The sequence below is a fragment of the Canis aureus genome, chromosome 21, assembly GCF_053574225.1.
Source record: "Canis aureus isolate CA01 chromosome 21, VMU_Caureus_v.1.0, whole genome shotgun sequence".
NCBI lineage: Eukaryota > Metazoa > Chordata > Mammalia > Carnivora > Canidae > Canis > Canis aureus.
Window position 1 is genome coordinate 21,481,378 of NC_135631.1, and position 27,966 is coordinate 21,509,343.

Sequence of the window (27,966 nt, forward strand, 5' to 3'; positions counted from 1 at the left end):
TGGGACAATTCTGCAATGTAAATAAAAGAACCTAATAGCATGGAGGAAAGAGTCTGTTTTTCTTTTTTTTTTTTAAGATTTTATTTATTTATTCATGAGAGACACACAGAGAGAGAGAGAGAGAGAGAGAGAGAGAGAAAGGCAGAGACACAGGCAGAGGGAGAAGCAGGCTTCCCTCAAGGAGCCCAATATGGGACTCGATCCCGGATCCCGGTATCACACCCTGAGCCAAAGGCAGCCGTTCAACCGCTCAACTGCTGAGCCACCCAGGCATCCCAAGAGTCTATTTTTCAATCCTCAATTCACCAGATATTCACTGAATGCCTACTGGGTGCCAGGCACTCTTCTGGGTGCCCAGTATAAGTCAACGAATTTTCCATTGAGGGAGGGGGAGGAAACAGGCAATAAACAACAGATTTTTTTAAAAGTCAGTGTGTGTATTAGAAAGAGATAAGGAATTTGGAAAAGAGACAAAGATCACATTAAGAAAGATCTGGAGTGTAGAGCCACGCTGTGGAAGAGGAGGTTGTGGCAGTATTTAAACAGGATGGTCAAGGAAGTCCTTGTTGTGAAGGTCACATTTAAGCCAAAACTTGAAGAACAAGAGAGAAACAACCGTGTGTTTATTTGGGGAAAGAACACAGCAGGCACACTGAGCAGCTGTGCAGGGGTCCTGAGGCAGGAATGAGCCTGATGTGTCCATGGAACAGATGAAAAGCTATTGTGGCTGGAATGGCAAGATGGAAAGGTAGAGTGTGCAGAGGTTTAATCGGTGGCATCTCCAGACTTACGGTTCAAGGACTACTCTAGCAGCCTTGTTAAAACACTGAGAAGGGTGGGGGCAAAGAGAAAAGCAAGGTCAATCAGGAAGCCGCTGAAGCAGTCCAGGTAAGAGACAACAGAGACTCAGGCCAGAGTAGTAGGAAGGGAGGGAGTGGGACATGGTCAGATTCTGGGTATATTTGGAAAATGGAACCAACAGGTTTTCTCATGAATTGGGTGTAGTGGGTGACAGAAAGAGAGAAATCGAGGAGGACTTCAAGATTTTTGACCTAAGCAACTAGAGAGTTGGTTGGCACTGTCATTAACTGAGCGGGAGAAAGTTGGTGCAGAATAGATGTAGAGGGGGAAAGATCAGGAGTTTGGTCGTGCACATGATATGTTTGGGATGTCTGCTGGACAAGCAAGTGGAGAACTAGAGCCAGCAGCAGATATGAGGCTGCAGTTTTAATGAAATGCTTGGAGAAATAATTTTGGAAGTCTTCAACAAGTTTTTAAAAAACATAAGACAAAAAAAAAAAAACATAAGACTAGATAAGGGAGTAATGGAGAAGAGGACAAAGGACTGAGCCCTGGGACACTTGACCCTTAGTAGGCAGGGAGAAGAGATACAGAATATGAATAACAACCAAAAAAATAAAAATAAAAAAAAATAACCAGTGAGACAGGAGGAATAATCAGAGTACTCAGCTTTGTGTTTTATGGCTCTCGGCAAAGGCAATTCTTACCATTTTAGTTTTTGAATTTCTAAGATCATTTGAGGGGCAGCTGGGTGGCTCCGTGGTTGAGCATATCTGCCTTCAGCTCCTGGGATCGAGTCCCGCATGGGGCTCCCTGTGGAAGCCTGCTTCTCCCTCTGCCTGTGTCTCTGCCCCTCTGTCTGTCTCTATGAATACATAAAAAAAATCTTTAAAAAATAATAAAATAAAGATCATTTGAAGAGAAGTTTGAGATGCAAAGGCTATTCTTAACTGACATTGACTCTTGGGTAATATATGAATGGTATCTTGAATTCTTTTTTAATCAGAGAAATTAAAGGTTTATGATTCTTTTTAAAAATATTTATTTATTTATTCTGAGAGACAGAGACAGAGAGAGAGAGAGAGAGAAGCAAAGACACAGGCAGAAGGAGAAGCAGGCTCCATGTAGGGAGCCTGATGTGGGACTTGATCCTGGGACTCCAGGATCACACCCTGGGCTGAAGGCAGACACTAAACCACTGAGCCACCCAGGGATCCCTATGAATCCTTTTTTAAAAAGATTTTATTTGGGATCCCTGGGTGGCACAGCGGTTTGGCGCCTGCCTTTGGCCCAGGGCGCGATCCTGGAGACCCGGGATCGAATCCCACGTCGGGCTCCCGGTGCATGGAGCCTGCTTCTCCCTCTGCCTGTGTCTCTGCCTCTCTCTCTCTCTCTCTCTCTGTGACTATCATAAATAAAAAAAAAAAAAATAAATTTAAAAAAAAAATAAAAATAAAAAGATTTTATTTATTTATTCTTGAGAGACAGAGAGAGAGAGAGAGGGAGAGACATAGGGAGAGGGAGAAGCAGGCTCCCCACAAGGGCTCCGGATGTGGGACTTGATCCAGCATCCTGGGATCACACCCTGAGCCAAAGGCAGATGCTCAACCTATGAACCACCCAGGCATCCCAAGGTTTATGAATCTAACAAGTTTTGTAGCTTTAAATATCCAGTGGTAGTTTTTTAGACTTTGCACGTACTGCTTCAGAAGAAAAATAAAGCTATACACATTTTGCGGAGGGAGAAGAGAAGCACCATTTGTGAAAGAGAAAATGGTGTTGATCTAAGCCAAATTCTGTCTTAATAAAGTTATGACAATGATGGTCATAGTTTATCTCTATGTATAAGTTTGCCAGCCCAAAGTAGTCACACGACTTTGCTACAGACATTACTGTACTTTAAGTAGTAGTCATGATATATGTTAGCTTTTACTTAATTGAAACTTGTAGAGAACAAAAAATAAAACAACTGTTTAATGTAATTCACTGCTCCATGAGAAGGGTCATTGTTGAATTTTATGGTCTATATAAAGAACAAAGGGGGTGGATTGTAGATAACTGGAATATTTCTACAAAATACTTATGGTAAACATAGTTTATTCTAATTCTTTCATAGCATCCACAGCTTTCAACTAATAAGAAAACTTTAAAAGTCCTGTATTTGAAATCACATGAAGGGTAATTCATTATTAATACTAGTTGATTCCTTAATCTTCTATAATTTAAATATCCAAGTAAAATTGTACAGAAGTTTATATTAAAATTTTATGTTTATTTAAAAAAAAAAAACTTAAGGGTCACCTGGTTGGCTCGGTCAGTAGAGTGTGTGACGCCTGATTTCAGGTTTGTGAGTTCAAGCCCCACGTTGGGCGTAGAGATTACTGAAAAATAAAATCCTTAAAAAATAATGACAAAAATAAATAAAAATTTTAAAAACTTAGGATACACCATGATATCAAGCATACTTTGTATACAGAAAATTATACACTTGGAATGGATTTTTGCTTGATACTACATCTGAGATATTTTTTCAGGCATTCACAAAAAATTGTTGAGAGCTAAGTACTGAGAGCTAAGTACAAACTACCTTCTGAACTAAGTGCTGAGGATACAGCAGTGAAAAGACAAAAATTTCTGTGGTCTTGGAACTCACATTCATGAAAAAAGTCCTGTCGGGAAAAAGGAAACTTCGAGATTTTATTTTTTATTTTTTAAAATTTTTATTTATGATACTCACAGAGAGAGAGAGAGAGAGAGGCAGTGACACAGGCAGAGGGAGAAGCAGGCTCCATGCACCGGGAGCCCGACGTGGGATTCGATTCCGGGTCTCCAGGATCGCGCCCTGGGCCAAAGGCAGGCGCCAAACTGCTGCGCCACCCAGGGATCCCAAACTTTGAGATTTCAGAGAAGTACTGCTCAAGATGTGGTTCACTGACATCCTGCTTTGTAAGTATCAGTTGTGAATGTTAATGTGAAGATTTGTGTATTTTTACCATAATCTAAAAAAATGATGGAGATTGTCAGTGACACCACCCCAGAAGCAGGAAATCAAAAAGTGAGATGGAGGCAGGAATCTGCATTTTTTAAAAGTGTATAATGGTAGAAACCATTATCAGTAGAAAATTTAATTTTAGACTGTGATATTTATTTTCTCTCTTTTTTAAGTAAGCTCTCTGCTCAACATGGGCTTTGAACTCACAACCCCAAGATCAAGAGTTGCATGTTAAAAAAAAAAAAAAGAGTTGCATGTTCTTACAGACTGAGCCAGCCAGGTGCCCCTAGACTATGATTTTTAGAATATTTTTATCTTATTTATTTAATTAAGCAATCTCTACACCTAATGTGAAGCTCAAACTTATAACCTTGAGATCAAGAGTCACATGCTCTTCTGACTGAGCCAGCCAGGCATCCCTAGAATATCTTTTTCCCCAAAAATTTTTATTCAAATTCTAGTTCTAGTTAATGTATTGTGTAATATTGGTTTCAGGATCTAGAGTATCTTTTTTTTAAGATTTTATTTATTTATTCATGTGAGACAGAGAGAGAGAGAGAGACAGAGGCAGAGACACAGGCAGAGGGAGAAGCAGGCTCCATGCAGGAAGCCCGACGTGGGACTCGATCCCGAGTCTCTAAGATCACACCCTGGGCTGCAGGCGGTGCTAAAACGCTGGGCCACTGGGGCTGCCCTAGAGTATCTTTTTAAAAAAGTTATTCACTTCTTTTAGAGAGAGCATGCACAATTAGGGGAGGACGAGGGGGCATAGAGGGAGAGGGAGAGAGGAGAGAGAGAAGCAAACTTCCTGCGGGGTGCAGAGTCCAACTCAGGGCTGGATTTCACAATCCCCAGATCACAACCTGAGCCAAAATCAGGAATCTGACCCTTAACTGACTGAGCCACTCGGGATCCCCCAGGACCTAGAGTATCTTTAAAGTCCTCATAGACCCAAGGTCTTTGGTCTCCTTAAAAAGGCCATTTTATGGATGCCTGAGTGGCTCGGTGGTTGGGTGTCTGCCTTTGACTCAGGTCATGATCTTGGGGCCCTGGGATCAAGTCCTGCATTAGGCTCCCTTTGAGGAGTCCGCTTCTCTGTCTGCCTATGTCTCTGTATCTCTGTGTCTCTCATGAATAAATAAATTAAATCTTAAAAAAAAAAATCACCTCCCCAAAAGACCATTTTAAGGACATGCAAATCTAAATTTTTCTTCTAAATTATGAGTGGATGGATTCAAATTTGTTTAAATGAACTCATTTGAACTGACAATCTATACCAAGCAATGCAAAATACATGTGAGCAAAATCTTCCTAAGTAACAGAAGAGGGTATTTTCAGGTGTATATTAACTCTTTAAGCTTTAGAAGACTTTGTAATAGCCTACATGAATAAACATTTTATTTGCATGTCTATTTATTGTTTTTCAAATTCTACCAATAAGTGAAATCATATGGTATTTATCTTTCCCTGTCTGACTTTCTGACTTCTTGCACTTAGCATAACATCCTCTAGTTCCACCTATGTTGTCATGAATGATAAGATCTCATTCTTTTTTATGGCTAATATTCCATTATACCACTTCCTATTTATCCATTCATCTATTGAGAGACACTTAGGTTGTAAAGCTGTTATTTTTTTAAAACTCTGTATTTTGATAGAAGGATAATTAATAAATCTATTATATGCCTAACACTAGATACTAAAAGAATCTGAATGGTTAAAATATGCTCTCTGCCCTGGACAATCTTCCAGTTTTGTTAGGCAATCCACATGTGTGTGCTGAAATAATTAGGTAATATCTGTACAAGCTGGGGGAGGGCACACTAAATAGTAATATATTTGGTAAGTGCCATCGGTGGTCAGAGAGGGAATACGTCAGAGCACAGACTATCCAGTGAAGAAGGTGGGATTTGAGTTAGGCCTCCAGGGTGCCTAGAATGTGGTTAGGCAGAGAAGAGGAAATAGAGCACTTCAGGGGAGATAAATATAGCACAAACTGGCAAAAATTATTTAAGATGTTACATAAATTGTCAAAATGATCAGTAAAGTCAACTTTTTCAAAAACCCAATACTAGTGTTTGTCAAGGCTTGTTTCAGAGTTTGGTATGAGTATTTTTTTTTCTCTCTCAGGCAGTGAGAATGAACATGTGTTTTTATTTAATTATGCAGCCTGGGAATGCCTGAAATTGGTCCTAAGCTGTATCTTATCTCTGTGAGCAGGACCCAACTGAGAAATCACAGAGGAAATTCCTTGAACAGAAGTGGGGCCACGTTTTACTACCACCAGGGGGAGAGAGCATATAAAAAAGGACTAACCAGTTGGCATCGTTTTCTAAATCTTCAGAACAGCAGGTATCCGGATCCAGATCCGAGGCACTAACTAAACTGTGGTTCTAGGATCACAGTGTCTTAAGTTTGTAGTCTTTGTAACAAGCACATGTATTTTCAGTATTGTATTCTTTGAACCACTCGTAGGACCTTCTTCCAATAAGCTAACCAATGAACTCCCACCTAACGCCATCCTAACTTACAACCTAATCACCCCCCAAAAAAAAACAAAAAACAAAAAACAAAAAAACCCAACCTGATCACCCAGGCATCCTCCTTTTTTTTTTTTTTTTTAATTTTTATGATAGTCACACAGAGAGAGAGAGAGAGGCAGAGACACAGGCAGAGGGAGAAGCAGGCTCCATGCACCGGGAGCCCGACGTGGGATTTGATCCCGGGTCTCCAGGATCATGCCCTGGGCCAAAGGCAGGCGCCAAACCGCTGCGCCACCCAGGGATCCCCTCCTTTTTTTTTTTTTTTTTTTAGGCACCCTCCTTCTAACCAGACATATGTTCCAGAGGTTTAAAATGATTACAAAATTCCTAAATTTGGAAAAAATGGGCAAGTATCTGGCAATTGAATTACTAGTCCCTTACATCATTCATCCTTTCAGAAGCACCCACAGCAGTGAACCTCTGGATTGTTCACCTTCAAATTCCCGTTAACAACCCTCCCTCCTCTTCTCTCCTAACCTTCACTCCCTTTGCATAGCAAACCCTGTCCCTACCCTTCTGACGGGGAGTGACTTTGGAGGTGGCACCGATCTCCTTGGCAGCTAGCCCCATGGCCAGCCAGCTACCCTCCTAACCATGACCTCTAGACGTTGCTCTCCTGGGCCAGATAAAGATTTGTTTGTTTTTTTACAGGGAGGGATGCCTGAAAAACTCCGTGCATTCGTCATCATGACATAATTTAAAGCACTAACGTTTCAGAACCAACTACTAATATTCTGAACATGACTTAGCTTATGTAATGAAATAGCTTCATGGAAGAACTTCATGCCACGGGCACCCGGAGGGCTCAGTTGGTTAAGTTTCAGATTCTTGGTTTCTGCTCAGGTCATAATTTTGGGGTCTGGAATTAGCTCTGCGCCTAACCCAGAATCTACTAGACATTATTTATTTCCCTGTTCCTCTCTCTCCAATAAATACATAAAATCTTAGAAGTAAACAAAACTCCACCACACCAGGAGCTCCTAGGTGGCTCAGGCATTAAGCTTCAGATTCAAACTCAGCTCAGGTCTTGGCCTCAGGACCTCAGCGCCCTTGGGCTCCATGCTGGGCGTGGAACCTACTTAAAAAAACAAAAAACAAAAAAACCCTCCACCCCACAGGTGAGGGCACTGAGGCACAGAGCAGTTAAGCCACTTGCGGAGTCCCGGAGTTAACCAACGGTGGCGCAGGTCGGCACCCTGACAAACGAACTGAGCCGGCGGGCACCGCCTGCGCCCAGGTGAGCTAAGCCGGCGGGCATGGCCTGCGCCCAGGTGAGCCGAGCTGGCGGGCATGGTCGGCGCCCGCGTGAGCTAAGCCGGCGGGCATGGCCTGCGCCCAGGTGAGCCAAGCCGGCGGGCACGGCCTGCGCCCAGGTGAGTCGAGCCGGCGGGCACGGCCTGCGCCCAGGTGAGCTAAGCCGGCGGGCACGGCCTGCGCCCAGGTGAGCTAAGCCGGCGGGCACGGCCTGCGCCCAGGTGAGTCGAGCCGGCGGGCACGGCCTGCGCCCAGGTGAGTCGAGCCGGCGGGCACGGCCTGCGCCCAGGTGAGCCGAGCCAGCGGGCACGGCCTGCGCCCAGGTGAGCTAAGCCGGCGGGCACGGCCTGCGCCCAGGTGAGCCGGGCGGGCGGGGCGCTCACTGCAGCAGGCGCTCGGGAGACGCCGAGCAGCGGCGGGAAGCAGGCGGCGGCGCGGCTCCCCGGCCCGGGCTGACCCGCTCCCCACTCGGCCGCCGCGCGCTGCCCCGCGCACAGCGCAGCCGGGGAGCGCACCTCTTCGCGCCCGCGGGGCTGCGGGTGACAAGCCGCCGGGGCAGGCACGTGACCCGGGTGGGGGCGGGGCTCCGGGGCGGGGCGGGGGCGGGGCTCCGGGCAGGCCCCGCCCCGTCCCGGGCCAGTTACCGGGCGGCGGAGGCGCGGGCGCCCACTCGGCGGAGCGGCGGTCGGGCTCCGGGGCGATGGCGACGGTGCGGGAGAAGGCGGCGGCGCTGAACCTGTCGGCTCTCCGCAGCCCGGCGCAGAGGCCTCCCGGTAGGTGCTGAGGACCCGGGTCCGGGCGGGGGGCGGGTTCAGGCTGCGTCCTGCGCGCACCCCGCGCCCCGCACCCCGCGCATCCCGCGCCCCGCAGCCGCTCGCGCGGGTCCCGTCTGTAGGCGAGCTGCGTCCTTCTCCCGCGGGGCGCCACCCCCGCCCGCCCAGCTCTTGCCTAGTTCCGCAGCTCGAACGTCGCCGCCCTTCGCCGGCTCCCCGGTCCCCGGAGCCAGCCGCTCCCCGGCTCCCGCCTCCCCGCCCCCGGTGCCCCCGGTGCCCCCGCCCGCTTGGCTCCACCGCGCGCCCCTCTCGCCCGCTCTGCTCTCCAGACTCCCTGGGAGTGACGGGCTGTTTCTGTTCGACTTGGCATTTAAAAAAAAAAAAAAGTATTCGTTATAATTTTCTGGACGAGCAGCATTTCAGTGAATAGAAGTTTGAACTTTTAAAAAATGGTCCTATGACATTCGGGGGGAGGTGTTGGTGAACTCTGCCGCCAGCCTGACCCTCTCTTTGGGGGCAGTTTGCTTGGCCTCTTTTTTTTTTTTTTGCATCTTTCTTTGAACGTCCAAGCAAATGAACGGAATGGACGATCGGTTCTAAAATTCTGATCCTAGCACATGTACAACTCAGTAAATAAAGATATTCAGATAACACTTGTCTTCCCCCCCCCCCCCCCACCTTTCTAGAGAAGTTACAACCTTTCTCCCTTTCTGTATCTGCTGTGTGGGGGTGTTAACAGGTTCCTGTCTGACAAAAACTTTTCCTTTGGAAAATACCAACCAGTGAAACTGACTCCTTCCTCAAGACGACAGTAGTCAGTGAATTGACTTAGGCCAGTTGGGTGCATCTCAATGGCTCCAGTCTTGTGTTTGATTTATAATTACTAATGCTCCTTTTAATCTTCAAAATACTAATGATAAATGGTGATGGAGAACTACGTGCCTAGGAAGGTTCGTAATATTGATCTTATTCAGCTCCAATTTAAAGAATTCAGATAAGCATATGAGGACTACATTCAGAATTTCTTTTTGTTTTACATGCTGAAGAGAAGGGATTCAGTCATCACTTGAGAATTCAAAATTGGAAACAGTCTTGGGAAATCTTTAGGCTTACTTTCTGAGTGAAAGAAATTGCCAGCTTTTCCATGATTAGAAGAAACATAGCACCCTGTCTTCTCTGACAGCTGAGATACCAGTTCTGAGCTTTGGGCATTTGTGAACAAGTTCTGAGACAGCATAAGGGAGGATGTATTCAAAATTAAATAGACGACTCTCAGAGGGAAGAGCCGAAATGCTGGTTTAGCAGATTTGAACCCAAGGAAAAGACCAGTTTCCTGCACTGCAGGTGCAGGGGGCAGAGGAGGGCCCACTGCCTTTTTTCATTTGTTTTGCTTGTTAAGAGTTGGAACCCTACCTGTTTGCATTTGTTAATCCCTCTTCCACCCTTTAGTGGCTCTGTCACAGTCCCATGGAGCACAGTAATAGGAGCCTGTGCTGCTTCTTGGTCCCTTGCTATTCGCTCTCTGTGTGCTCTGGCGAGCAGCTTTGTCTTCTTCCTTTTCTGCCTATTAGTTACTCTTCCACACCTGTAACAACCAGGGACCTGATTTATGTAGAAGAAATGAACGCTGTAAGCTAACCTTCAGCATGTATTTTGAAGATATTTGCCTTTTAATACAAACAAGAAAGTGGTACGTTCTCCTGCTATCCCTTTATACTGTAACCTAATTCTTTGAATTCACCTGGTATCACTTTTCCAAGGAGCTCAAAGTACTTCCCATATGCTATCTCATTAATCTCTATGAATTAAAGTAGGGGCCAGTGCCTACTTAGGTGGGTAGTTCCCCGAACCTATTTTAAAAGTGTTATTAGAAGATATTTCTTTTACATACTTTACCTACTTGCGGCCTTCTTTTTAGAGGCAGTCTGTCTTTAGCCTGACATCTCTAATAAATGTAAGGGGAAAACAAACTTTGGACTATCAAAACCAGTATGCAATAAAAGCATTGCATCTTGGTATCAGTGTATAGCAAGTTTTCCCCACTCAATCACAGCTGTTTATGTGAATCCCCAAAGCTCAATTCTCTACATCTGTCTGTTTTTATAAGGTTTTGGTTAATGTCCAATAGATGTTCTTTTCATTTGTCTTGACAATTCTGAGTAATGTTTTAAAACCTCTTGGAAAAAATTTCAAGTACATGCTACTCTCTTTAATCCTAAATGACTTAGGCTTTACATACGATTTTCTGATGAAGAGTTTTATCCTCTGGTATGGGGCACCTTGGTGGTTCATTCGGTTAAGATTGTGACCTTTGGCTCAGGTCATGATCCCAGGGTCCTGGGATCCAGAGTCCTGAGTTGGGCTCCATGCTCAGTGGGGAGTCTGCTTCTCCCTCTACTCCTCCCCCCTGCTTGTGCTCTCTCTCTCAAATAAAATCTTTTAAAAAAAATTATTTTAAAAAATCCTCTGGTATGTGACACATCTGTCTTATCTGCTAGCAGTCTTTTCTGTTTAAAGTTTGACATCATCAGGTGGTATGAATAGTTAAAGGATAAACTCTTTGAGGGTAGGGACTCTATCCCCTTAGTTCAGAGGAAGGAAGAAGAAGAAAGATACCTTCTCTTTTTACTTTTTTAAACCATTTTTATGGTCTTTTTTTTTAATTTCCTTTTTTTTTTTAAAGAAGCAGCTTCCTTTTTTTTTTTTTTTTCCTTTATTTATTTATGATAGTTACACAGAGAGAGAGAGAGAGGCAGAGACACAGGCAGAGGGAGAAGCAGGCTCCATGCACCGGGAGCCCGACGTGGGATTCGATCCCGGGTCTCCAGGATCGCGCCCTGGGCCAAAGGCAGGCACCAAACCGCTGTGCCACCCAGGGATCCCCCCCAACTTTTTTTTTTTTAATTTATGATAGTCACACAGAGAGGGAGAGAGAGAGGCAGAGACACAGGCAGAGGGAGAAGCAGGCTCCATGCACCGGGAGCCCGACGTGGGATTCAATCCCGGGTCTCCAGGATCGCGCCCTGGGCCAAAGGCAGGTGCCAAACCGCTGCGCCACCCAGGGATCCCTTTATGGTCTTTTTTATTCTTTTTCAAACACTTGTGTCAAGGGCTGACTTTCAATAGGTCACAGCGAGAGAGCTGCCCTGCTATGTACAAAATCCAGACCCAGAAGCAGGGTCTTTTATGAATGGTTTAGTTCTTTTTACTTTTTAAATACATTTTTAGACTTTAGAATAGATTTAGATTTACAAAGAAGTCATGAAGTTGGTAGAGTCCTATATGCCCTTCACTGATTTTCCCTTACCATTAACATCTTACGTTAGTACCTTTGTCACAATTAATGAACCAATCTTAGCACATAATTATTAACTGAAGCCCATACTTTATTCCAGATTTCCTTAATTTTTGCCTAATGTTCTTTTTGTGTTCCAAGATCCCATGCAGGATATTATATTACATCGAGTCCTTAGGCTCTTCTAGATTCTGACAGTTTCCCCCTTTGTTTTGAGTTACACATCTGATCGTTGCAGGGTACTGATGCTAGCCTCCTGACATATATTATCTCCTGTGATCCTCACAGTGACCGAGAGACCTGGAATTAGCTCTGTTTTCAGCACAAAAGTTATGGTGTTTGCCCAAGATTGCATCATTAGTAAATGATAGAACTGAGAATAGAACCCAGGTACCTCGTGCTTCTGTCTGTGTGTATCCACAGAAACTAGCACGGTACCTGCTGCACTAACACAAGTTTTTGTGTCTAAATAGTATTCAGTCAATCCAGTTTTTGAACTTCGGGCACTGCTGACAAATTCTTTGTTGTGGGGACTGGCCTGTATTTAGCAGCGACCCTAGCCCCTCTACTCACTAAATGCCAGCAGCACTTACCCCTTCTCAGCTTCTGACAGCCAAGAACGTCTCCAGACATTGCCAGATATTTAGTTGGGAGTAAAATCATCCACTAAGAACCCCGGCATTAGCCCTCCTGTAAAAAATTTTAAAGTAGTATAAATTTTCATCTACAACTAACAAGTATTAAATAACCAAATGTATTATGTATTATGTAACTGTCTATAAGGCAGTTAAATAAGTTGAACTTTTGAAAACTGTAAAGATATTTGGAAAAAAGAAGGTACTAGCTCACTGTTCAAGTTTTGTGGAAAATTGCCTAACATGAGCTATCTGAATTCTTTTTTTTTTTCTGGTGGGGAGGGGGCAATCTAATGCTCAAGAATGAAAAGGAGATTGTTACATGTTCATTTAGAAGTAGCATTTTTTTTTTCATAGTTCTGTGTGTGTTTACCTTGCATTGGGATCCACTTTTATAATGTGTATATTGATCTAAGGAGGTGAATAATCCTAATTTGAAGTAATTATAGAATTGTTTTTGATCCTAAATAAGTTTCACCAGCAGGGCCACAGTTGATGTGTTCTGCAGATCATGGTTCAAGCTGATTGTCCCTTTGTAACTTTGTTTTTTATTTGTAACTTTGAATAAGTAATTTGTTGGCATGTCTGCCTTATGACTTGATTTTTAGAGAATTATTGTAATAACTCGATTATTTAATGGGTATTTATAGAAAGAAAGATAACTTAGTATTACACATATATCAGAGTTCAATTTTTAGAAATTTACCTTTTTTATTGTTGGTAAACTCTTTTGGGTAAATTTCAAGTACATGCTACTGGAAAACAAAAAAAGATGAGTCTGCTTGAAAAATGAATGTTGGGATGCCTGGGTGGCTCAGTGGTTTAGCGTCTGCCTTTGGCCCAGGGTGTGATCCTGGAGTCCTGGGATCAGGTCCCACATCAGGCTCCCTGCATGGAGCCTGCTTCTCCCTCTGCCTGTGTCTCTGCCTGCCCCTCTCTCTCTCCGTATCTTTCATGAGTAAATAAAATCTTAAAAAAAGAAAAGAAAAATGAATGTTAACTAGCCTAAATTTATATAGTGCTTACAAGCATGTATAGTATGTTATAGATCTAGTTTAAAACAATTTTCTAGGCCATCTTCCAAAAATCGTTTTATCTGATAAGGTCATATTTGTTCCTAAGCCTCATTTCTTACTATATTTTATGTGGTGTTCAATGTCCATATCTAAGTGGACATGGGTAGAATTTCAGTCTCTAAAATCCTATAATCAGCTGTTTAGACCTGAAACCAACCTTAAACACAGTGTTCAGCTCTTGTATCAGTAAGTGAAGAAACCAACCTGTAGAGATTAATTCTATTATCCAGGGTTATCACAGCTGATCTCTAGACTCTTTGATCCTTCCGTCATGCTTTTAGAACATTCTTGACCAAAAGTAAATAAGGAAGCATCAGGATACAGATAGTAATGAATTTCCTTTCCTTTCCTTTCCTTTCCTTTCCTTTCCTTTCCTTTCCTCTCCTCTCCTCTCCTCTCCTCTCTCCTCTCTCCTCTCTCCTCTCTCCTCTCTCCTCTCTCCTCTCTCCTCTCTCCTCTCTCCTCTCTCCTCTCTCCTCTCCTCTCTCCTTTCTCCTTTTTTTCCTTTCCTTCGTGATTTTATTTATTTATTAATTCATGAGAGACACACAGAGAGAGGCAGAGATACAGGCAGAGGGAGAAACAGGCTCCATGTAGGGAGCCTGATGTGGGACTGAGTCCCGGGACTCCAGGATCACACGCTGAGCCAAAGGGAGATGCTTAACTGCTGAGCCACCTAGGCGTCTCTTATTATATGTATTTCTAAAAATGTTTTATTCATTTATTTGACACATGGAGAGAGAGCACAAGCAGGGGGGAATAACAGACGGAGAGGGAGAAGCAGGCTCCCTGCTAAGTTGAGGCTCAATCCCAGGACCGTGGGACCATAACCCAAATGGAAGGCAGATGCTTAACTGACCGAGAGACCCAGGCACCCCTCTTTATTTATTTTAGAGAATGGAGAGAGGGGGTAGGGGCAGGAGCAGAAGGAGAGGGGGAGAGTGAATCTCAAGCAGGCTCCAGAGGCCCAGCACAGAGCCTAACATGTGGCTTGATCTCACAATCCTGAGATCATGACCTGAGCTAAAATCAAGAGGGGGGTGGGGTGGGCAGACACCTGGGTGGCTCAGTGTCTGCCTTGGGCTCAGGGGGTGATCCCTGGGTCCCGGGATCGAGTCCCACATTGGGCTCCCTGCAGGGAACCTGCTTCTCCCTCTGCCTGTGTCTCTGCCTGTGTGTCTCATGAATAAATAAATGAAATCTTAAAAAATAAAATAAAATCAAGAGTGGGATACTTAGCCCAGTGAGCTACCCAGGCACCCCAGATAGTGATGAATTGTAAGAAATGTCTAGCTCATATGCAAGTGAGGGTTGGGGACAAGCCGAAGCTGAAATTCTGATGCTGGACTTACAAAGCGCTCATTGTCTACTACTGGTTCTTGAATCCTGTTTAGAAGTCACAGTAATTTGTCTTACTGGGCCATGGTCTGCTATACTCATATTCATTTCAGCTCTTAGATGATGATAAATAAGTTTCAAACCAGCATGTGGGATCTGTGTTCAGCTGGTGAAGTCAGCATTAAAAAAACAGGTTATCCTGGCGTGGGTTTTGGCACATGTACTTGTCAAGTGCAGGGTATATTATGTAGTAAAGTATCTGTATGAACATGAGCTAGTTTGGGTCTGTGGGTGGTGATGCTTGAGGGGAAATATCCCAGGATGCAATGTTGGGAATTAATGGTCAGTGAGAACAGAGGGGACCTGAAAGGGCTGAATTGTATCATGCCTGGAGGACTTTGGAAACACTGTGTAGCTCACAGGTGCCTACTATCCTGCTCTAACCTGTTCTTTAATCTTTTATACTGTGTTATCCAACCTGCAAAACTTCCTGATTTCCCATATTTAAGTAGCAAGTTAATACGGGGAAATTTATTCTTCTTACTTCCCCTCTGAACATTAGCCTTTTCCATGTCACTGAAGCTGTGTATGCTTTCCCTCCCACTCCCTTCTGTTGTCTTATTGATCTCCAAGTAGGAAGTGACTCAGCCTTGATTTTTAGGATTTCTATACTTACCTACTTGTAATTTAACTGTTATGACTGATGTGTTTCAAATTTAATATCATTACCAGCCCAGAAGTCTGTTTCACTCCTACTTAAGGCTCTCTGATCTCTACAAGTTTGGATCTTATTTTCCTCTCCTGTCCTAATCCTGTGTACTATGGCTAGTATATAGTATAGAATTTATGATATCTTACTATATTTTAGGAATAATGACTTTTTGTTTATTGGTTGTTTTATTTAATGACTGCTGTTTTTTAAATAGCTTTGTTAAGGGTTCACAAAACTTTTTTCCTTTTCTTCTTTTTTTTTTTTTTTTAGGGCTCACAAATCTTTTTTTTTTTTTTTTTTTTTTAAGATTTTTATTTATTTATTCATGAGAGACACACACAGAGAGGCAGAGACACAGGCAGAGGGAGAAGCAGGCTTCATGCAGGGAGCCTGATGTGGGACTTGATCCCCGGTCTCTAGGATCATGCCCTGGGTGGAAGGTGGTGCTAGACCGCTGAGCCACCCAGGCTGCCCAGGGCTCACAAATCTTAAAGTTGTTTTGTTTCTTCTAATCTTATTGGCTCGCTTAAAGCTCTTTCACTTAATCCAAATCTTCCAGGAAAGGTTGATGCCGAAACTGGTGACTTACTTTTTAATATATTTACATTTGAGTACTAGAGAAAGTATAATTTACTACGTGTGAAACTGGGAGCAAGTTTGTTTAACTCATGAACCTCAATTTCTTCAAAATAAGATTATTAGTAAGTATTTCAAAGAAGTTTATCAGGATTAAACAACAGAAGGCAGAGCTTGTCCTATTTAAGTACTCAAATATTAGCTCTTATTAATAACAATATGATGAAGATTTGAAAAGAGACTAGAGAACAGACATTAAGTTCATTTAAATCTCAGCTATAATATCTACTATTTTAAGAAGTTAAGAATATTAACTGTGAATACTTCTTCTTTTTTTTTTTTTTTTTTTCAGTTCTTATGGCAGGAAATAGTACAGAGTTCTAGACATCAGGAATGACCTGGACATATTTTGAGATTTCATTAAATGCTCCATTCCAGCTCTATTCAGTAGATATTAAGTACTAAGCCAGTAGTAAATCTAGTTCCAGCTTGGTTTATCTAGTTGATTCTCCATAATTCAGTCCTTAAAACTGCTCACATGATATGTGGATAGCTGGCATCAATTACTACCTTCTCTGTTTAGTACTGGATTATGGACTATCTTTAATTTTAAAATATAAAGACAGTCTTGCTTATTATTCTAAACTAACATTATAATGGATAAGTTACCCATCTACGTTTGGTATGGGAAGTATACAAATAAACAAAGGGCGCGCGTGCGCGCACGTGTGTGTGTTAGTAATTTTCATGGTGAAGATGTTAAAATTTCTAAAAGTGTCCTAATGACACTGTAAGTGAATATGTGTAATGGTTCACTATGATTTATTTATTATAATACAAAAGATGAATTCCAAATGACCCACTTAAAATTTATGACCCAAGTACATTAAGTGGAATTTTAATGTCCTTCAGGAACTTATCTTTGCTTTCATCTTGTACATTCTGTTTTATCTAAAAAGGCAGGAAGATAATTTCAGGTAGCAGTTTCTTTAATTATAGCTCTTCTTATTCCTTACAGTTGTACTGATACATAGTTTTCCTTTTTACATGACCTTAAGGGAAGTAAGGTTTTCAACTTCTCTGCAGAGTATCCTAAAATTAAAGTAATACACTTAACAAAAATGGGGGCTTAAAAATTAGAACCACTGGTGAAAAAATTAGAACCACTGAATATTCAGAGGATCGTTGAAAAGTGTAACACCTAAAAAGGCATACTTTGTATTTATGTAAAAAGGGAGCCAACCAGCCAACAAGCTGATGATTAGCTAGACTCTATTCCATCAGTTTATTAAAACCTAAGGTCCATTTTTTTTCCTTTTGTTTCTCCTTTTCTTTGTAGTTTTGCCAAAAGCAGTTTATTATAACGAGGGTAAATGTGATAAATGTTTGAAAGCATGTTTTCTTTCTTTTCTGTTTTGCTAAAATCTTGCCCAATTTCTGTGCTTTTCCTATCTCTGTGGTAGCCTGTAAGCTCCTATTGGGCAGGAACCAGTTTTCCCTGTTACAAAATACTTAACTCAGAAGCCTGCAGAATAGGAAGCTTTAAAAATACTAGTTTATTCCAACTAATTGTGTGTGTGTATAACTATACATCTATCTATTTACTGATAAATGCTTTAAAATCATATAGACCATGAGCCAAAGGCCAGTATCACCTCTTATAATAAAATGTCTGGAAGTTACACTTAATCCCTATGAATCTATTTTCCATCTCTCAAATAGAGATTATGTCTATCTCATAGGGTTGCTAATGACCCAATACTATTTCTGTAAGGCACTTAGAGTTCTAGCACATAATTTGCAACTGCCACAAGGTCCTGCTTGATTTGTACTCCCCCACCCCAAAGACCATTTCCACTCCCTTTTCATCTCACTTCCTAATGTTCTTTCCCTGGTCACCCACTCAGGCCATGCTGGCTTTGTTCCTCCTCTCCTGGCCAAGCACTCTTACTTCTCGGGCCTTTGCTCTTTCTGTTCTCTCTGCCCTTTCCTCAAATATCTGCACAGCTTGCTTCCCGGTTTTACTCAGGCTTCTGCTTAGATATCACCTTGTCAGACCTTTCCTGACATCTCATCTGAATAGCATTCTCCTCCTCACCAGGCTTTTTTTTTTTTTAAGAAGTTCTTTTTTTTTTTTTTTTTTTAATTTTCATTTATTTATGATAGTCACACAGAGAGAGAGAGAGGCAGAGACATAGGCAGAGGGAGAAGCAGGCTCCATGCTCCGAGAGCCAGACGTGGGATTTGATCCCGGGTCTCGAGGATCGCGCCCTGGGCCAAAGGCAGGCGCTAAACCGCTGCGCCACCCAGGGATCCCTCACCAGGCTTTATTTTTCTTCTTGGCATTCATCTAACACATACATATTGCCTCTTCCCATAAAGTATAAGTCCATGAGAACAGGGACTTTATTTTGCTCACAGTTGTATCTTAGCACATAGAACAATGTTCAGCATATAGTAGGTACTACATGTTAAATGAGTTGCTACTAATTAAAAGTTCAATAGCAAGCTGACTTCATAATAGTTCCTTATTAGTAACTTTAGAAATTGCTGCTTTTTGCTTAAGGATTGCTTAGACCTGGTTATAAATGAACAAGGTTACTCTGCGTTTTTTCCATTCCAGGTTTCAGTGTGGCCCAGAAACCATTTGGAGCCACATACGTGTGGAGCAGCATTATAAACACTCTTCAAACACAGGTGGAGGTGAAAAAGCGAAGACACCACTTAAAAAGACACAATGACTGCTTTGTTGGTTCAGAAGCTGTGGATGTCATTTTTTCTCACCTAATTCAGAATAAATATTTTGGGGATATAGATATTCCTCGGGCCAAAGTGGTGAGAGTGTGTCAAGCACTTATGGACTATAAAGTATTTGAAGCAGTTCCAACCAAAGTCTTTGGAAAAGACAAGAAACCTACATTTGAAGATAGTAGTTGCAGCCTTTATAGATTCACAACCATCCCTAACCAAGACAGTCAATTAGGCAAAGAGAATAAACTATATTCATCTTCCAGGTCAGTATATAATGTTAGATTATCTTGGGGTTGGGACTCCTACGTAGCTCGGCGGTTGAGCACCTGCTTTTTGGCTTAGGTGGTGATCCGGGATCAAGTCCCACTTCAGGCTCCTGCGAAGAGCCTGCTTCTCCCTCTGCCTATGTCTCTGCCTTTCTCTCTTTCTCTGTGTCTCTCATGAATAAATAAATAAATCTTTAAAAAAAAAAAAAAGATTATCCTGGGGATATTGGCAGGATTTCATCTACTTTTCAGTGAGAGACTGACTGGCTTTATGTTGTTTTAGAAATTGTAAATTAGGCTAAATTCTGGGTCCGTGGGTAAATTTGATAAAATACAGTGGACTTCTGTTTATTTGGTGTCTCCTGGAATTCTTAGTCATATTTTATATTTGGCAGAAATATTCAACAAACTGATTTTTCTACTTCAATTTACAATTACAGTGTAAAAAATATATTAGTTTATACACAAAGTGGTATGAGAACAGAAAAGGTGGAGGTAGGCAGGTAGGTTATCACTAGAATCCAGGAAATGGTGGATGTGAAGTATGAAAGACATGTGGGGCCCAGAACGCAGAGGGTTTCCTATGACATAAGAGTTTGCGATCCGTCATACAGATGTTGGGGAGGCCACAGAAAATGATCTTGTTTCTTAGAAAGGTCATCCTGGCAGCCATGCAGACAGCCTAACAGGGAGAGCTAGGTAGGAATCTCTTGCAATAGTGCATTCTACAGATGAGAGTGAATTAAGCAGCTGTAATGAAGAAGGAATCATTTAAAGGGAGACTGGGAGACAGAATTGTAGAACTCCGGGGCGCCTGGGTGGCTCAGCAGTTGAACATCTGCCTTTGGCTCAGGGTGTGATCCCGGAGTTCTAGGATCGAGTCCCACTTCGGGCTCCCTGCATGGAGGCTGCTGCTTCTCTCTCTGCCTATGTTTCTGCCACTCTCTGTGTGTCTTGTGAATAAATAAATAAAATCTTAAAAAAAAAAAATAGTAGAACCCAGTGCTTGAAATGGATGTATGGGATAAGTGCATAATTGGTTATTTGTCATGCAATAAAACATTTCCCTTTTATTTCCTTCAGCTAAACTGTTGTAGCAGTGACCATGTAACTGAAGCTCTTATAATTGAGATTAACCCAAAGAGTTTTAGTGCTACTTTCAGTTATTTTTAATGTATTGTGTATCAAATATTGTGTGTTTTTAATGTATAAATTATCTTAATGTAATAACTTTCTTTTTTTAATGTAATAACTTTCAAAAAGATGAAAAAATTTACCTTTCTATATAGAAAAAAGATATATATATATTTTGACATATAGGGAGGAAATTTGAGGGTAAGGCAGGGCCAAATCAGTGCTTTCCAGATGCAGGTCTACATGCTTTATCTGAAACCTTTGGGGCCACATGCATTTAGAAATTTGGAATGTTGGGGTTTTTAAAAAGATAATTTTGTACCTAGACCATCTATTAGATAACACTCCTAGAGGAGCCTGGGAGAGCATCTGGGAACCAAATGCATTAGTATTTCTACATTAGTATTTTAAACAAAATACTTCTACCAACTGGGATAAGACTAAGTCTCGGGACCAATTTTGTCACCATATGAGTTTTTTTTTTTTTTTTTTTTAAGATTTTATTTATTAATGAGAGACACAGAGAGGCAGAGACCTAGAGGGAGAAGTAGGCTCCTCTCAGGGAACATGATGCAGGACTTGATCCTGGATCCCAGGATCATGCCCAGAGCCAAAGGCAGATGCTCAGCCACTGAGCCATCCAGGAGTCCCACCGTATGAGTTTTGAATGAATTTTAGATTTCTCACAGCTTTTTGGGTTACAGAATTGTGGATAAAGGATTATAGGTCTATATTTGGAAAATGATGAGCACTTTCCACCAAAGAATGCCCCAGCAATAGAGATAACTGATAAAGACAGTAAGCATAATGAAGTTTGATTATGTTTTAAAATTGGAGATCAAAATTTTAGTCATTGAATTACTTAAATCTAAATATTCAAAGGAAAATTTAGAGTATATTTAGGCTTGAGAAAGAAGGTGGATGTTTTTGTATTCTACTCTTATAATTTGCATTTGTTGTGTTTTTGCTCTGAAATACATAAACTTTGTAGAAACTCTTAGCTCTCTGATAGTAAAGTATTTCTCTGGGCTTACTAATAAACATTAATTTAAAAATTAAATTCATTTTAGGTATTCGGATGCATTATTTAAGTCCTCTGATATCAAATCAGCAAGTTTAGAGGACCTGTGGGAAAATCTGAGTTTAAAGCCCACTAACTCCCCTCATGTAAACATCTCTGCAACCTTGTCTCCACAAGGTAAGTAAAGATACAAGTGAGAAATAGAAGACTAATTTCGGATAAAATTATTTAAAACTTTTCAATCTTAACCTTTATTAGAATTTAAATATTCAAAGCACAAAGAAAGAGCACACTGTGTATTAAAGCTGTTTATATTAAGTTTTAACAGAGGTCTATTATCTTTAACAAATAGATCAGTGTTGGAATTCTTGAACACTGACTTTTGTCCTATCAGCTGGAGGAGGTTCAAATCTGCAGTGTTTTTTGCTTGTAGATTTTTATTTATTTAAAATATGCCCTCAGATACTTTCTCTAACATTTTATTAGGTTAAGGAAAATTTTGAAAATTACATTCAGACATTACAGAATTTATGTTCTTCTTTGTCTGTGGCAATGGAATGTGGATTAATGACCAATTTCTACCTTCCCTCCCCCACCCCAGTTACGGAAACCCGGAGTGGAATAATCAGCCAATAGTTTCAAACCAGTTTTCAGATTGAATAATGAATCATTCTTTCTTCCAAAGTCCTTATTAACATGTTATATGACTTGATCTCTTATCTCTGCCATATTGCTTTTACAGTAAAAAGAATGACAAGAATTCCTGTCGTCCAAAGTCTGTTCTCCTACACTTTAAACAAATCTTGAATTGTTTTACTTTGTCATAAGAACCCACTTCATAAGGTTGCCTTTTTCCCCCTCCTTCTTTTCTTTTTCTTTCCTTTTATTTGGCCACAAATTTGTACCTAAGACTTGCCTAGACAAGTATTGTGGTGAGCTTTTAGTAAATACTGTTACTTTTTACCTTGTCATTTTTCCTGTGTAGTTATTAATGACATATGGCAAGAGGAAACCATTAGACGTCTCCTGCAGCTGGTAGACCTTCCGCTTCTTGACTCCTTGCTCCAACAACGAGAGGTATCCACAGTTCCTCAGCCTAAGAGGCAACCTGACTTGGTCAACAGCAGTAACTATCTGGATCGAGGGATTCTCAAGGCTTACAGTGACTCTCAGTATGTGGCAATACATTTATCTAATAATTTGAGTGTGTTTGTAGGAAGATCATAGGTCATGGTTTTAAGATAATCTTTTGAATTCTTCCGTCCACAGGATCAGATACGCGTTAGTCGTACATCAAGTGAAGAAAATGTTTTATAGTCCCATCTTCTTATCTTTGTTAAAATGTAGGGCTCTCTGGTCTTCAAAAGGACCTGCTACAAAATGAAGAGATTTGGCAAATTCTTTTTTTTTTTTTTAAGATTTTATTTATTTATGAGAGACACAGAGAGAGAGGTAGAGACACAGAGGAAGAAGCAGGCTCTGCAAGGACCCTGATGTGGGACTCAATCCCGGATCCTGGAATCACGCCCTGAGCCAAAGGCAGACACTCAACTGCTGAGCCACCCAAGGCATCCCACCAATTTGGCAAAATCTTTTTTTGTTTTTTTTTTCAATTTGGCAAATTCTTAGACTCATTTGATTACCTATACTTTTATGCTTCTGCAGAATATATTGAATATGTATTTTTTTATTTAACTAGTTTTATTAAAGAAATGAAAGTAACTCTTGCTCTCATATTTGACTATCATTTTTCTGAATATAAATCTTAAGGTGTAAAGGCTTAATTTCAGGTGCTAAGGGAAGTATGATTTTTTTCCGTTAAGAGGAAGGGTTCTATATTCCTTGCAACTTTGAAACTCTTCTAAGTAGAATTATTAAAGGTTAAAATCTTGTATTTTCTAGCTTATTTAATTTTTAATTATTTCGCCTCAGCAGTAGTTAGGGAGATGGGAATGTTTAAAAGGAATGGAACTTAAATTTTTCAGCTTATTATTCAACAAGTATTTAAATCATTATGATGAGCACTGTTTATAAAAAATAAAATTGAATAAATCACACCTATAATCTCCTTTTTTTTTTTTTTTTTTGAAGAGGGGGAAGTGGCAGAGGGCTAGAGAGAATCTTAAGCAGGTTCCACCCCCAGCACACAGCCCAAGGTAGGGCTAGATCTCATGACCCGGAGATTGTGACCTGAGCTAAAATCAGGATGCTTAACTGAGTCTCCCAGGTGCTCTACACATCTCTCTCTATATATATTTTAAGAATTTAAAGCATATTTCTGTCATCTAGTTTTTTTCTAAGTTTATTTTTTTTAAGACTTATTTTATTTATTTGAGAGAGAGAGAGAGCACAAGAGCAGAGAGAGGGAGAAGCAGACTCTGCACTGAGTGGGGAGCCTGACATGGGGCTCAATCCCAGGGCCTCAGGACTCTAGGACCGTGACCCAAGCCAAAGGCAGATGCTTAACCAGCTGAGCCAGCCAGATGCCCTTCTAAGAGTTTATTTTTAAATAATCTCTATACCTATCACAAGGCTGAAACTTACAACCCCAAGATCAAGAATTGTATTCTTCACCGACTGAGCCAGCTTGGCGCCCCATATTTCTACAGTTTACCTTACATTTTAAATAGAGTGAGAAATTGTGCTAGAAGTGACCTTAAAATATCATCTAGCTGCATCTTCCTATGAACTTGATAAAACTGATGTGCAGAAAGGTGACATGACCTGCCCGATAATAATGCATCTGGGTCATGGCAGAGTTAGTTCGCCTGGGTTCATAGCAGTAGAGCAACATGATTGTTTTTTTTAATTTTTATTTATTTATTTTTTCAAAATATTTTATTTATTCATAGAAACAGAGAGAGAGAGAGAGAGAGGCAGAGGGAGAAGCAGGCTCCATGCAGGGAGCCCGATGTGGGACTTGATCCCAGGTCTCCAGGATCACACCCCAGGCTGCAGGCGGCACCAAACCGCTGCACCACGGGGGCTGCCCTGATTGTTTTTTTTAAACTTTATATAAAATGCATATATTAACAAGTTGAAAATTAAAAGTTACTCATTCTGGGCAGCCCGGGTAGCTCAGCGGTTTAGCGCCACTTTCAGCCCAAGGCGTGATCCTGGAGACCTGGGATTGAGTTCCGCATCAGACTCCCTGCATGGAGCCTGCTTCTCCCTCTGCCTCTGTCTCTGCCTCTCTGTGTCTCTCATGAATAAATAAATAAAATCTTAAAAATAAATAAATAAAGTTATTCATTCTGTTTATTGAAATGTAGCATTTTTTCTGAAGTTACCGGGTTGCATTATGTTGGAAATTAATATGTTATGTTTGAAACCCTACCTTATGGTTTTCTTTTCTCTCCTAGGCAAAGTGAGAGATGATAGATTGATCATACATAAAGCTCTAAAGTATACAACATCATGTTAGAAAAATACTGGCCTAGGGGTCAGATCTGGGATCTAGTCCTGCCTGGGACCTTGAGCAAGGAACTTAATTTAAGAGTTTCTGGGCCTCTGTTGCAAATTTAAGAGTACAGACTGGATTTTGATTGATTTTTTCAGTTTATATTGTAGTGGATAGCTTCTGTTTTCACTTCAAAAAAAAAAAAAAAAAAGACATATGAAGCCAAACTTTTTATCTGTGTTACACGATCTAGCTCTATGTTAAAAAGAATTACATATATCTATCTCTAAGTATAAAAATTTACCCTCATGGCAAACTTGAAATAGGTAGTAAATTAGGTACTGTGTGTATATATGTTATTCTTTGCTTTATAAAATAATTAAAATATATTTTAAAAAATAGTTCTTTTTTCCCCCATAGGGAAGATGAATGGCTCTCTGCAGCAACTGACTGCTTAGAATACCTTCCAGACCAGTTGGTGGTGGACATAAGCAGAAACTTTCCTGAGCAACCAGATAGGATAGACTTAGTGAAAGAACTTCTGTTTGATGCCATTGGCAAATATTACAGTGGCAGAGAACCTCTGTTAAATCATTTATCTGATGTTCATAATGGCATTGCAGAACTCTTAGGTAAGTAAGATCTTACTAAATACTGGAATTTGTCTTTTGGAGGAAACAGGAAAAAGTTAATTATCCTCAGAATTAACCAAATGGCACTGCTTCAAGCTTGAAATGGATCTGGATTAATCCCTGGAAGGTATGTTTACTTCAAAACTTCTAGGGCTCATTTGAAAAGAGGCTTTAGTAACCTCTAAAGTTATGCAGGGACTTCTGGTTGGCACAGGGAAATGCTGCCCTCATTCACTGGAAGTTTAATAAGTATAGTGTGGCAGTTCTCTTTTTTAGAAAGCACTACCATTTTTCCCCCTTCATTGTCTTCAAAATGGTAGACACTCTGTCCCTCTACCAATGAGCCAGACTGTTCCACATGGTTTGTTGAAAACAAATTGGGGGTTTCAGAGAATCCTTTCTACTTTTCTCAGGTAGAGGCAGATACATCAGTACTTTACACATATTGTATCCCTGAAATGTGTTGAATTAATGAAAAGCAGGCTGGGAATTCATTTACGAAGCCAAGAGTTTGATTTAACATCCTAAGTTAGAAATAGAAAAAAAAAAATCCTAAGTTAATTATGACAAAGATTTAGGGTATTAGTTGCCAATTTGAGAATAGGCTGCCTTGATGGTTGCTATCGATCATTTATTGTAATTACTAGTCTTTTTGTTCTATTTTGCTTTTGAAAATGGTTTTGAGGGGCACCTGGGTGGCTCAGTTGGTTAAGTCTCTATTTTTAGCTTAGGTCGTGGTCTCGGGGTCCTGGGATCAAGGCCCGTGTTCAGCTCTCTGCTCAGTGGGAAGTCTGCTTCTCTCTGGCCCTCTTCACCGCTCGTGTTCTCTCTGTCTCTCAAATAAATAAATAGATAATAGCTTTGAGTAAGTTGAGTGTTTAGCTTAAGCTTTACCTTGAATTTTGTTCCCTTTGAGAGTCATATTTGGTCAAAATTAAAAGCAGTTTTTTCTTTTGGCTGAAGTGAACGGGAAGACTGAAATAGCATTAGAAGCCACTCAGCTCTTTCTAAAGCTTTTGGATTCCCAAAATAGAGAAGAGTTTAGAAGACTACTGTATTTCATGGCTGTTGCAGCACATCCTTCTGAATTTAAATTACAGAAAGAAGTAAGTCTTTTGTCTAAATGTTAATTGTATTCAGTAGCCTTAATACTTACAGGACCCACATGTCAGATTATCTTACATGGGGGATCCCTGGGTGGCGCAGCGGTTTGGCGCCTGCCTTTGGCCCAGGGCACGATCCTGGAGACCCGGGATCGAGTCCCACATCAGGCTCCCAGTGCATGGAGCCTGCTTCTCCCTCTGCCTATGTCTCTGCCTCTCTCTCTCTCTCTGTGACTATCATAAATAAAAAAAAAAAAAAAAAAAGATTATCTTACATGGGCATAGGTATGTTGAAATGAATAATGGCTATTAATATTCAACATTGCCTTTTTTAAAAACTCATTCTTTTAAATATACACTATTGGGTGTGTTTTGTTTTGTTTTTATAGAGTGACAACCGAATGGTTGTGAAAAGGATATTCTCAAAAGCTATTGTTGACAATAAAAATTTATCCAAAGGCAAAACTGATCTTCTGGTACTCTTTTTAATGGATCATCAAAAAGATGTTTTTAAGGTAAAATTCTGAAGGTAGTTAAGTTGAGCTTATGTAATAGATCATTAGATTAAAATGCACTTGAATAATGTCCTGTCTCTCTTTTTTTTTTTTTTTCTTTCTTTTTTTAAAGATTCCAGGAACTCTGCATAAAATTGTTAGTGTTAAGCTCATGGCCATTCAGAAAGGAAGAGATCCAAATAGAGACACAGGTAATCAGAGAAATACTATTTTCATGGTCTACCAAAGATAAATTCCTAGTGTTTATTTGAAAGTGTTTTGCTTTAAGTAGTTGCCCTTTAATTTCAACTAAACTTTAAACTGAGAGTTATCTAGACTTAGTAGAGAGCCTCCTTCTGTCAAAAAGTAACCTGACCAAGGTTAGAAAGTCAGCAGTGCTTAGCATCTTCAGTGCATTTTACAAATTGAAAAATAAAAATATTGCTTTTTTTAAAGTTAAATCTGAGAAATAGATTCATTGACCGAACTTTTTACTTTATTTATTTATTTATTTTTAACTTTTTACTTTTAAACTTAAAGGATATATATATTGCCAGAGAATTGATCAAAGTGATTATTCTGACCGTACACAGAAGACAACCAAGGATGAACTAATGAATTTACTAAAGACTATTGATGAAGATTCAAAACTGTCTGCCAAAGAGAAGAAAAAATTGCTAGGTCAGTTCTATAAGTGTCATCCAGACATCTTTATTGAGTATTTTGGAGACTAATTTTTTTACTGTCTGTATATAATTTATGTATTTTAAGAATAAATTATGTATCCTAAGTATCTAATCACATTTGTAACCTTAGAATTCTAAATATGAAATTGTACTTAATAAAAGTTTTTTTGTATAAAGTTCCGTGTCTGAAACTGAGTATTAGATGGTGTATTGCTGTTAAGTATTGACCTCTTTAGGGTGAGCTGATTTATAATTCCTGTGCCCAATGCTTTATAGAACATCATAGAAATTTAATGTTATGACATGGCAGTATTTACATAACAAGGTATTAAATAGTAAGAAAGTCTGTAATTACAAGTTAATAGGAGTGTGGTTTTTACCTTGAGAGGTATTCCTTAAAGATACAAGCTAGAAACTCAGGCTATGATAAAGTGAATTTGCTAATTACCATAAACAGTAGACAAGTCAGAAATTGAACTGTCCT

The 27,966-nt window shown here is 40.6% G+C and overlaps 1 protein-coding gene and 1 long non-coding RNA gene across 4 annotated transcripts in view; one reads left to right on the forward strand and one right to left on the reverse strand.

Annotated features, from left to right (window-relative positions):
* The window catches only part of LOC144292734 (uncharacterized), a 36,578-nt gene that overhangs the window by 3,180 nt on the left and 5,432 nt on the right, over positions 1-27,966 (reverse strand). Inside the window, exon 3 of one of the 2 annotated variants that reach the window (XR_013360075.1) lies at positions 12,252-12,348. The exons of the other annotated variant lie outside the window; for it this stretch is intronic. This is a non-coding gene — a long non-coding RNA (uncharacterized LOC144292734). The remainder of the gene's footprint in view (positions 1-12,251; positions 12,349-27,966) is intronic. 2 annotated transcript variants of the gene reach the window in all.
* On the forward strand, positions 554-27,658 carry DEPDC7 (DEP domain containing 7). Of its 2 annotated transcripts, XM_077863517.1 has the most exons (10): positions 554-748; positions 3,541-3,747; positions 18,619-19,009; positions 21,217-21,344; positions 22,153-22,339; positions 24,988-25,199; positions 26,163-26,305; positions 26,692-26,817; positions 26,930-27,008; positions 27,337-27,658. In XM_077863517.1, the coding sequence occupies exons 2-10, from the start codon at positions 3,723-3,725 to the stop codon at positions 27,528-27,530; spliced, it is 1,485 nt and encodes a 494-aa protein (XP_077719643.1). In that variant the 5' UTR covers positions 554-748; positions 3,541-3,722; the 3' UTR covers positions 27,531-27,658. The 2 variants fall into 2 exon arrangements, with proteins under 2 accessions (XP_077719643.1, XP_077719642.1); XM_077863516.1 differs by lacking the exons at positions 554-748; positions 3,541-3,747 and adding an exon at positions 8,204-8,363.